The 12,310-nt window shown below is 34.2% G+C and overlaps 1 protein-coding gene across 3 annotated transcripts in view; it reads left to right on the top strand.

The window, feature by feature from the left end:
• The window catches only part of VPS13C (vacuolar protein sorting 13 homolog C), a 228,122-nt gene that overhangs the window by 55,462 nt on the left and 160,350 nt on the right, over positions 1-12,310 (top strand). For all 3 annotated transcript variants that reach the window (XR_011648437.1, XM_058294293.2, XM_058294292.2), the window contains 4 exons: positions 395-522; positions 3,171-3,277; positions 3,843-4,014; positions 5,670-5,732. Coding sequence is in view for 2 of the 3 variants with exons in the window: in XM_058294293.2 (XP_058150276.2) it covers positions 395-522; positions 3,171-3,277; positions 3,843-4,014; positions 5,670-5,732 (470 nt within the window). In the remaining variant the exon portion in view is untranslated. The remainder of the gene's footprint in view (positions 1-394; positions 523-3,170; positions 3,278-3,842; positions 4,015-5,669; positions 5,733-12,310) is intronic.

Here is a 12,310-nt window from a genome sequence, read left to right as displayed (position 1 = left end):
AAAAAGAATTTTATTCATGATTCTGTTCCTAAATTATGCCAGTGATTAAGTAAGAAAGAAATGAATCAAATTTTACTTCTGTCCTTGTAGCAGGGAAGAAATGCCTAATTTTATATATTTTGTGAATAGAGTAGATTGTATATTTTTTGTACGTTTCTCATTTAGAAGTATAGGATTCTAATTTCCTTCCTGGAATTTTCACTTTTACCATTGAGCTTTGTAACTGGTGTTATGCACGTAGTAGATGCTTAAATGTTTTTTGGTAGCAATTTTGTTACATATATTTTTGATCAGATTTCTTATTTTCAGAGTAACAATGTTGTCATAATTATTTACAATTGTTCATGTGTAAACAGCATTTAAATATATCCTATGTCTTCCCATGTGATGTAAGTTTTCCAGCCCGTATCAGCCTCTGCAAAACTCTACATAAATCCTTATGCAGAAACAGAACTCAAAACACCCAAACTTGTTTGGAACATAGAAGTACAAAATATTGCCATTGAACTGACCAAGCCTCAGGTAAGGTTCAGGTGGATATATCTAGCATAGATTAACACTAAATCTTGGCTGCTTTTGCCTTCGGTGAATACAAGAAGGGTTTGCCTAAGAAGAAGGGATAACCTTCTCCTTCAGTACTCTGGTGGTACTTTTGTTTCTTTATTCTGAGATTTGATTTTGAAAATACCTTTTTTTTTTTAAAGTAAAGCTTCAAATTTAAGAAATAGCTTATTTCATTTTATCTGATCTTTTCCTTAGTGGTGGAGAGTGATATCAAGCTGGAGTGAATGACACTTTCTGTTTGATTACCAGTTATTTTGAAAAATTTTAATGTGTTTTTCTCACCTCATTTTTTAATAGTAGGTGTTTTAATTTCTTAATTATTAGAAAGGGTCTGTTGGCAGCTTTTTTCCTCCATTTGTCTCTTAAGATTGGTTATATGCCCAGGGAGTTTGGGTAATGAACCAGAGAGTTGGAAGTGAATGGCGGACAAGACATTTAGCTAATTGAGCTTCTAGTTCAGTGCTGTCCAATTAAAATATAATGTGAGTTCTGTATAAAATTTAAAATTTTCTAGTAGCTGCATTAAAAAAGTAAAGTAAAAGGTGAAGTTAACTTTAATAGCATATATCTTTTAACCTAACATATCCAAAATGGTATCTTTTCAACATGTGATCAATGTAAAAATTAAGGTAACTAAAAATTTAGAAAATTGTACAGTCTAAAATATAAACCATAATGTAAACCAAAAGGGAACCATATTTAGTAGCTCTGTTTCAATATCTGTACATTAGCTGCAGCAAGTATAACATGAACATGTGAAAAGATCATTGCTGGGGAAGGGGGAAAAGGGTTTGATGTTGGATATATAGGAATCCCCTATATTGTATATAGGAATCACTGTGATCTAAAACTTTTTTGAAGACAAAATTAAAAATTAAAAAAAAAAAAAGAATGTAGATAATGAGGAAGAAATGAAATAAATTGCCTTGCCACTGTACATACAAGACAACACTTATTACAGTGATGAAAGGCAAAACGTTAAAAACAAAGTTTTGATATTTTTCATTTTTTAATACCCCAATTTATTTTTACTTTAGTTTTTCTAAATTAGTAGGTATTCTATTTCTAATCTTTAAACCTATTGTTACTATTTCATTTTCCTATTAATTGAATTTGGCAATAAAATAGGCCTCATTTTTGAAGTTTTAGACCACATTCAACTAAGGCAGGGGAGGGAGGACTACTGGTGTGGGGTGTTATTGATGGGGGGCACATGGTTGGGAGGGAGTTATCCAGGGCATGTATATAGGGTATATAAAAATGTTCAGATATGCATTGGGTATTTTCATAGTAATTACAGTTACAAATGACAACTGAGGGAGTGCTGAGTTTCTAGCCAGGGAAGCTCTGTCACATTTCCCAATGGAACAGCAGCAGTCCCCCAAATGCAAGGGCAAAGACCAGTGAAGAATGATGGTCCAATGATGAACACTTGATACTGATGACTATGCTTATGAGCCTGTGTGCCTGAAATTTCAACTAGGCCTGGAGCTGCAGGGTACCTAAGAGTTACCTCCTGAGAGCCTCCATGTTGCCACTCTTTAAGCCTAACTCGCATGTAAATGCATTACCTTCCCCCAGTGTGGGACATAATTCCCAGTGATGAACCTCCCTGGCACTGAAGGATTACTGCCAATCACTAACTGGTGATTAAACTAGAAAAAGACCTTGAATAAAAGCAGGAAGTGGTAGAGACAAATGAATTTATATGGCTAAGAGTCTTCAAAAAAGAGTCGGGAGGTCATCAAAGGGGTTGTGCTTACACATGCCTTAGGAGGATCCCAGAGACAGTCAAAGTAGATGCAACCCCTGGTACTGGTGCTCCTGAGGACTCCAGAGACACACAGATTCTGTGGTCATGTTAATGAGTTTTTATATTCTTTTTCTTTTAAACTTAAGTCTTTGAATTCTGGGGATCATTTTACACTTACTTTAAGTTCACAGTAGCCACATTTCAAGTCCTAAATAGATACTTGGGAACCTTTTGCATTAAGAAAAATTGGAGAGTAGGAAAAGCTAGAGAGCCATTTCTTACTTTTGTCTACAGTTATGTTAGTTGTATGTGTATATGTGTGTGTTTTTCATTTTAGCTGTTTATCAGATCTACAGAGTTGCTGTGTTGGTGGTAAGATGGATGCTTAAATAGCTCTATCTTGCTTTATTTAAAAGTAATTTTCTAGAGCAATTTATTAATCAACTTACAGATAGCTAGTGCTATAATGTGGTCCAGAGGAAAAATATATAGTTTTAGAAATAGATATATTCCATGTCAGCAGATACAAATACCATATTTCATTGTTTCTGAGATGCACATTTATTTCACATTTTCACATATCTAAAAATAGGATGCATGTTATTACTGGTGGTATGGCGCAATTTAATTGGCAGTACTTTTTTCTTTTGTAGTGAAACCAAAAAAATAATTCTCCAACTTATAATTGATGGTATCGTAAATCTGATGAAATATAGTATATTATTGTTTTACCAGGCAACTGCGATTGTCATTGTTCAGGGAAATTGGAATCCTATTAGACTGAAAAATAGAATAAAACATGGTGTTCATCCATGTGTGTAATGTAATAAATAATTTGTTTTTATTTTGATAGTACCTAAGTATGATTGACTTTTTGGAGTCAGTGGATTACATGTTTAGAAATGCTCCTTACAGGAAATTTAAGCCTTATTTACCACTTCATACCAATGGTCAACAATGGTAAGTTAGAATTGGCTTTTTTTTTTTCTTTCTGAGAAACGTATAATCATATAATTGGGGACTCTCAGAGTTAGAGACCTTTAAAACCATCCAATGCATCCACTTTTTTTTTTTTTTAATAGAAAAGAGAGCTCTTTTATATGTTCCATGTCACTTTTTTAATAAATACAACCTGTTGTATTCCTGCTTCTAGATTACTCTCAAATTTTTAACTATATTTCAAGAGTTCTTAAAGTCTTATTGCCTAGTAGTGATCCACAGGTACTGAATGTTATAGTAATATGGGTATACTATTAATTTCCCACAACATGGTATTTTGTGCCTTTATTATTTTTATACATACCCTCTTCATGGAGTGGTTTCCTTGTATCTCAATTTATTTAAGTCAGAAATTGATACTGGGGAATTGAAATGTTATTGCTGAGCTCTTATAGGAAAACAGTTAATAAAAACAAAAAAAGGTTTGCTGTTATAGATCTAAAATGTCAAAGTCTTTCCTCTTGATATTCCTGTCTTTTCTTAAGCCTTTATTTTCAAATGTTCCCTAACAAAATTTGATTTGCAGGTGGAAATATGCAATTGATGCTGTTCTTGAAGTTCATATTAGAAGACATACTCAGATGTGGTCATGGAGTAATATAAAAAAGCACAGGCAGTTGGTCAAGAGTTATAAAAATGCCTATAAAAACAAGCTAACCCAGATTAAAGTTTCAGAAGAAATACAGAAACACATTCAGGTATATCTTGTATATATAAGTGAAAGCTATTGTTTGTTTCATCATCCTTCAGTATTAATTTTTGTGAGTTATTTATATTAATGGAAGTTGCTCTGTTAAGTTTGAACAAAAATGTCATTTTAGAAAAAACAAAACTGATCTCTTTTTGAAAGAGATTCCAGTTTTTTTCATCTATCTTAAATAACTTTTTTACCCATCCTAATATTAGATAAAATATGATTATCATAAATTATTTGGGGGAATTTGATTTTCATAATAATGTTTAGAAAGTCAATGTCAGAGCTGTTCAAATATGTGTTTATTATTAGTTTGATGTATCTTATATGCTTTATTAGTAAAGGCCCCATATTTATATGTGGGAGTGGATTTTTAAGAGTTTAAAAAAAAAAACAGTTTTTAAACTTCTTCTTGTGATAGGAGGAGTCTTATGCTGTATACAAAATTTGCTTAAAATCATCTGAACTTGGTTATAAAACTATTTCTGCCACTGATTCATAATATGAATCAGTGTTGAATTCTTATTGTTCTGAAATATATGGTGATCACTATTATGTTGAACTAGAAAGCATAAGTATTGGCATCAGATGGTTTTGGGTTTAGGTGCTTTTTAGACATTTACCAAGTGTTTTGCATGTGGACACAAGTTTTTTAGTATCAGATCTGGTGTTCTTGTGTATAACATGGAAACAGAGTTGGAAGAATTGTATAAGTTGGCACATAAAGTACCTGGGAAACTGATGTAGCTCAACCAATCGGGCTCCTGTCTACCATGTAGGAGGTCCAGGGTTCAATCCCTAGGGCCTCCTGGTGAGAGCAAGCTGGCCCACGTGGAGTGCCGGCCCATCCTGGAATGCGGCCATGCGCAAGAGTGCTGGCGGACATGGAGAGATGGTGCAGCAAAATGATGCAACAGGAGATAGAGAGGAGAGAAAATAAGAAGAAGTAGCAGAACAGGGAGCTGAGGTGGCACAAGAGAGTAATTGCTCCTCTCCCACTCTGGAAGGTCCCAGGATGGGTTACCAGAGCCGCCTAATGAGAATACAAGCAGACACAGAAGAATACACAGAGAGCAGACAATGGGGGAATGAGGAGGGGGAATAAATAAAATAAATCTTAAAGAAAAAAAAATAATAAAGTACCTGGCATACAGGTCACCCAGTAAATGTTAGATTCCCCCTACCCTGCTTATGTAAACTCTTCAAATAACTTTCTTCTTTAGCCTACTTTTGATTTGCAGAACTGAACATTCTAAAATTATGTGTGGTTTACAATGGTGCCTTAAGTACAATGGTTGTAAAATAATATAAGATAGGGAGGATCAGAAGTAATAATTATAAGGATGGTACCTAAAACAAGTCTCTTGCTGAAATATTCTTGTTTCCCTGTACTCATATGGCTATCTGTAAATGATAATGATCTTACAGAATTCTTTTTTTCAAACTCTATTTAAAAAGGGTATTCTTCCTTAGAAAATTTATTTTGTCTGTTATAAAAACTAAAAAATTTCAAAGCCAAGTATATGTTCAAATTTATACTTAAATTTTCACTAGATCACAGGTACTATTAATGGAATAGATAAGCATAGGAATCATAGAAGAAAATTTTTTTCATTAATGATCATTTTCTTTGTTTACAACAGTCTCTTTGTTTTATAGGACTTGGAGAAGAACCTTGATGTTTTTAACATAATTTTAGCAAGGCAACAAGCACAAGTTGAGGTAATCATTTTTATTAGCTGATTTTGTAGTTTACACATGTTAATACCACTCCATTAAACCTAAGATTAAGAAAACCAAGTTTTTTATTTTGGGAAGTTGTTGAGATTTACACAAGTGAGAATAGAGGTTAAGTTTTCATTACTACTTCTCTCTTAGGAAAAAACAAACTGTAATACTAGAAAAAAGCCATTAACATGAAGGGAGAATAAAACTTTAAAAATTTATAACAAAAAATTCAACCCCTCCCCGCCAAAGAAAATTAATAAAATCCACAATCCGAGCAATTTAGAGTGCTACTTTTAACATTTGGCAAATTGACTTCCAGGTTTTTTTCCTGTGCATGTTTTTTACCCTTACCTATTTATGCTTTTGTTCCTTTTTCTCCTAAACTTTCCCTTTCCTTTTCTCTCCCTTCTTCCTTCTTTTCATTCTCTCCCTCTTCCCTTTTTTTTCTCTTTTCTTTCTAAAAGAAAAGAAAAAATTTTCCTTCTTTCCAAAACGGAAATCAGTCTGTTTATAATGCTTGATAATTGCTTCTTTGCCCCACTTTGTACCTTGTGCATATTGTTCCATGTCATTTCTGTTATTCTATAACATGATTTTTTAGGTAATTAAAAGTGTAAACTACAAATGTAGTGCAACTCATTATAGAAAATTAAAAAACAAACAAACCCATTATTGCACACACTGAAATTAACTACTGTTAATATCTTATATCCTTTTAGTTCTTTTTCTAGTCATAGATCTCCAGACATACTTATATTTCAAAATGGAATTAAGTCATATGCACTCATTCATTTATTATTTATTTATTTATTTAGCAAACACTCACTGAGTGCTTACTGTATTAGCAGACTTCAGGAGTCAGATGGTCTGTTTTTTAATCCCATCATTGCCACCTATTAATTGTATAACCTTTAGCTAGTTATTTAACCTCTCTATGCCTTAGTTTCCTCCTGTGTAAAATAGGATTATTTATTAATACCTACACCATTGGTTTTTAAAAATTGTGGTAACATATATACAAAATAACATTTCCCATTTTAACCACTTTCACGCATACAATTCAGTGGCTTTAATTACAGTTAAAATGTTATGCCACCATTACTACCATCTATTGTCAAAACTTTTCTGTCATACCATATAGAAATTCTGCATTCATTAACTACTGAATCCCCATTCCCTTTCCCATTCCCCTGCCCCTGTTAGCCTTTGATCTACTTTCTCTCTGTCCCTGAATGTGCATATTCTAGTTATTTCATGTAAGTGAAATCATACAATATATACTCTTCCGTGTCTGGCTTATTTCACTCAGCACGGTGACTTTAAGATTTGTCCATGTTATAGCATGTATCAGATCTTTATTCCTTTTTATAGCTGAACAGTATTCATTTTTTGTATCCATTTACTGTTGATGGACACATGAGTTGCTTCCATCTCTGGCTTTTGTAAGTAATGCTGCTATTAATATTGGTATACAAATATCTGTTCAAGTCCCTGCTTTCATATATGCCTAGAATAATTTGGATTTAACTTTTTGAGGGATCACCAAACTGTTTTCCATAGCAGTGGCACCACTTTACATTTCTACCAACCATGTAGGAGGGTTCCTATTTCCTTGCAGCCATGTCAACATTTGTTATTTTCTGTTTTTTCATTTTAAAAATTTTATTAATAGGCATCCTAGTGGGTGTGCAGTGGTGTCTCATTGTGGTTTTGATTTGCATTTCCCTGATGACCAGTGATACTGAGTCTACTTTCATGTGCTTATTGGCCATTTGTGTATCTTTTTTGGAGAAATGTCTTATTTAAGTCCTTTGCCTATTTTTTATTTTAATTTTAAGCTTTTTATTTTGAAATACTTTCAGAGTTACAGGAAAACCCCACACAGAGAACGTTAGCGTACCCCTATTCTCCAATTAACCAGATTCACCAGTTTTGTCACATTTGTCATAGTTTTACCTGTCCATTATTCTATCGGTCCATCTATCTGTTTCTCTATCAGTCCATTTTGTGAACACTTGAGTGTAGTTTGTATATAGCATGCTCCTTGAATACTTAATCCTGCCATGTACATTTCCTAAGAGCAAGGATATTGACTTATATTTTCATCTTAAGTGCAGTAGCAATATTAAGAAATTTAACACTAATATGAAGTTTACTATCCATATACCATTTTTTTCATGTTTCCCAATAATTTCTTTTTGAGTCTTCTCTCCTCCCTTGTTAGATCCTGTCTAGGATCATGTATTGTCTTTAATTGTCACTGTTCCTTTATTTGCTCCTGTTTTTTCATTTTTTATTGTGAGAACATATATATATTGCATCTCAATCACTCCCAAGCAGACCAGTCAATGGGATTAATCACATTACAATATCACAGTATCCTAACCACCTTCTGTTATTGAAACTTACCCATCTGCCCAAACAGAAACCCTACACCAGTTATGCATTAACTTCCCATTTCCCTTCTCCTTGCCCCTGACAACCTCTACTCTTAATTTATGTCTCTATGAGCTTGCATATATTCCCTGATATTTCTTTATAGTTACCATGAAGCTTAAATCCTAGATCTGTTAACAGTCTTGGGTGCTTTGATACTAACCTTAATAGTATATACAAACTATGTTCCTAAGGCACCATATCCCTCTATCTTTAGGCTTATACATGGGTCCAAAACCACTGATTTCTCATTATATTTGATGCATTTGCCATTTAGATCCTTTTACAAGCCCAAAATACAATTGTACAGCTATTTACATTTACCCCTGTTGTTATCCTTATCAGAGATCTCTATTTCTTCTTGTGGTTCAATCTGTTGTCTAGTGTCCTTTCCTTTCAACCTGCAGAACCCTCTTTCGCATCTCTTGTAGGAGTGGTCTAATGGTGACAAACTCCCTCAGCTTTTTTTTATCTGGAAATGTCTTACTCTTTCCTTCATTTTTCACTGTTGCATACAATGTTAGCTGTGGATTTTTCATATGTATACTTTGCCATATTGAGAAAGCTTCCTTTTATTCCTATCTTTCATTTTGTTTTTTTCAAGAAAGGATGCTATATTTTGTCAAATGCATTTTCTGCACCAATTAAGAAGATCATGTGATTTTTCTTCTTCAATTTATTAATGTGGTTATTACATAATTGATTTCCTTGTATTGAATCACCCTTGCATACCTGGGTTAAAACCCACTGGATTGTGGTGTATAATTCTTTTAATGTGCTTTTGGATTCAGTTTGCAAGTATTTTGTTGAGGATTTTTGCATTTATATTCATTAGAGAAACCCTGATTAAAACATCCTTCTTTATTGGTTCTTTCTCATCTTTCTAACTCTTTTCGTCAGCCAAAGGGGTGCTGATGCAAAATACCAGAAATTGGTGGGTTTTTATAAAGGGTATTTATTTGGGGTATGAACTTACAGGTACCAGGCCATAAAGCATAGGTTACTTCCCTCACCAAAGTCTATTTTCACCTGTTGGAGTAAGATGTCTGCCGATGTCTGCCAGGGTTCAGGCTTCCTGGGTTCTTCCCTTCCAGGGTCTTTCTTCTCTCTGGGTTCAGGGTTCCTCTCTTCCCAGGGCTTGCTTCTTCCTGGACTCAGGTTCTTCTCTTCCTGGGGCTGGCTTCTCTTTCCTCTATGGGCTTACTTCCTGGGGCTCCAGCTTAAGGCTTCAGCATCAGACTCTACCATCAAAACTCCAACATCAAAACTCCCAACTCTGTCCTTTGCCATGCCTTAATTTATCTGTGAGTCCCCACCCATCAACGAGTGGGGACTCAATGCCCTACTTGATTACTTAATCAAGTAAACCTCTGAATCCAATATCTCATATGCCCAGAGGAAAAGACCAGTTTACAAACATAATCCAATATTTCTTTTTGGAATTCACCAATAATGTCAAACTACTACACTGACATATAAACAATGGAATACTTTATAGGTCTTTAGACTCCTGTTCTTCTCTACCTGCTCCTAATTCTTAGGTGATATCATCTAATTTCATTATCATCTATATGCTTGCTAATACCTCCCAAATTTATATGTCAGTCCAAACTTTTCTGAATTCCATATTCATACATCCAGTTGCCTGTGCCACATTTTCTGCTTGCATGTCTAAAAGATACCTAATCTTTTAGGTCCCAAATCAAATTCTGAATCTCATCTAACCCCACCATTCTTGTTCCATCCATAGTCTTCCTCACCTCTTTTGATGGTAACTCCATCTACCAACTATTCCAGGCCAAAATCCTTGTCACCATCACAGTTCAGCTACCTCATCTCTTACCTCAGTTATTGCAGTAGTATCTGAATTGGTCTCCCTATTTTCACCCTTGCCCTGCCTCCTATAGTCTGTTTTCAAAATAGCAGAATGAGCTTTAAAACTAAAGTCAGATCATATTATCCTGTGATCAAAACCTGTCAATGATTTACCAATTCAGAATAAAAGCCAAAATCCACACAATGGCTTATAATGCCTTCTATAATCTTGCATACTCCCTACCTCCCACAAGCTCTCTTGCCACTCCTGACCTATGTTGCTTCTCTGATTTCATTAACCACACTACCTCCCCTCTCTCTTGCTGCTCTAGTTAGTTTCCTCAGTGAATGTGATATGCCTTACTCCAAAATCTGTGAAGAGGCTATTCCTTCTGCTAGTATATTCTTCCCTCAGATATCGTCCTCACTGACTTCCTTACCTTTGTCAGGTCTTTGCTCAGATGTTACCTTCTTAGTGAGACTTTCCCTGTTCACCCCGTTATGGTAACCCCTGTTTTTGTTACTGCCTGATACTCTCTATACCCCTTTCTACTTTATTTAATTTATATACTTGTTTATCATCCTACTCCCATATTTAAAATGTAAGTAAGGAATTTTTATCTGCTTTGTTTACTTCACTGTCTTCAGTGCAAATAATAATGAGGACAATAATGAAGAATAAAACACCACTTATTTAGTAATTATTATGTGCCAGGCACCTAGTAGTCTACATGCTTTATGTGAATTAACATTTATTACTCACACATACTGTATGATGAAATGCAAATTCATAAAAAGCAAGGCTAAATCTATAGTGTGGACACATAATATAAAGATATAATTTGTAAGAGTAGCATGAAATATGGGGGAGAGGGGCAGAGAGGTATAGCCTTCCCCCTAAGATCAGGAATAAGGCAAGGATACCTGCTTTCACCATTGCTATTCGACAATGTACTGCAAGTTCTGGAGAGAAATTAGGAAAGAAAAAGAAATCATAGGCATCCAAATGGGAAAGGAGAAATAAAACTATCCCTTTTCTTAAGGGACAAGATTCTATATATAGAAAATCCAAAAATATCTACAAAAAAGCTACTTAGTGCTAATAAAAGAATTCAGCAAATTGGCAAGCAAAAATCAACAAGCACAAGTCAGTGGTGTTTCTCTGTGCCAGCAATGAACAATCCAAAAAGGAAATCAAGAAAAAAAATTAACTTTATTTTGAAATTCCTTGAAGTTTGTAACATCCTGATCATATTTTTCCCAAGATTTCAGTGTTAAATAGTGGCTTTATTTTATTTTATTTTTTAGATATTTAAGTAGAAATTTGGGAAGTGGGGCAAGTTGAATGTTTGGGTTTGTCACCATATTACCTTAATGTCTCTTATCAAGGTTTTTGTTTAATCCCTTAATGACTAATTTTAGTTAATTTGTTTTCCAAAATAAAAATGTTTTCCCTTAAAATTCTAAGAATATATATTATCTATTATCAAAAAGTAAAATTTTTGTGGGGAATAAAAAATGGTAATAATTTAAAAATGCTATTTAGAGCCTTCCTTTTAAGACTATTAGTTTAGTTTAAAATGTTTTAATAAAAAATTAAAATGGTTTGTAGGTGTACCTGTGTTTAGATTTAGAAAAGACTGTTCATAAGTGCATTTGTTTAGTTAAATCCAAGTGTCTAAAAGAGGATTAAGCTTGCAGTCTTTGGTTGTATTTTCTCTAAGGAGATGGGTACTAAATTCTCTAATGCTTAAAAACCTAGATGATATATATTTTATTGGGTGTCTTTTCCAAAGTAGCTAAGTTTCATCTACATTGTGAAAGCATTGAGGCATTTATACTCCCTGCTTGGTGATCCTGGCTGCTGTTAAAGGAAACTCTTTTGTAGTTTTCTCAGTAGTTCTGAACCCTGGCTCCACATTAGAATCACCTGGAGCCCACTAAAAATGAATTTAATTGGTGTGGTGGGGCTTGGCATCAAGCATAATTTAAAAGCTTCCTGATGATTCTTATGTGCAGCCAGAAATGAATACCACTGAGCTGTGGTGTCCACATAGCTGATTTGTCATTCACTTTCAATGTGCAGATAGATTAAACAGGGCTTGAATGTGTGCACTCCTCCATGGCTTATGACAAAAGTATAACATTTTTTCCATGCTTAATCTTTATCTTCTCAAACACTACCCTAGTCTCCTCGTGAATTACCAATAAATTAATAAGGCTCTTTCATCATCAGCTTTTGTAATCACAGTATGTGTGATTTCTTTGTTCTAAATATTCATGTCTGATGTTGAAACTATGTAGCAAGTATCCACATGCTG

Source organism: Dasypus novemcinctus, chromosome 3 (assembly GCF_030445035.2).
Source record: "Dasypus novemcinctus isolate mDasNov1 chromosome 3, mDasNov1.1.hap2, whole genome shotgun sequence".
Lineage (NCBI taxonomy): Eukaryota > Metazoa > Chordata > Mammalia > Cingulata > Dasypodidae > Dasypus > Dasypus novemcinctus.
This window is presented reverse-complemented; position numbering and strand designations above follow the sequence as displayed.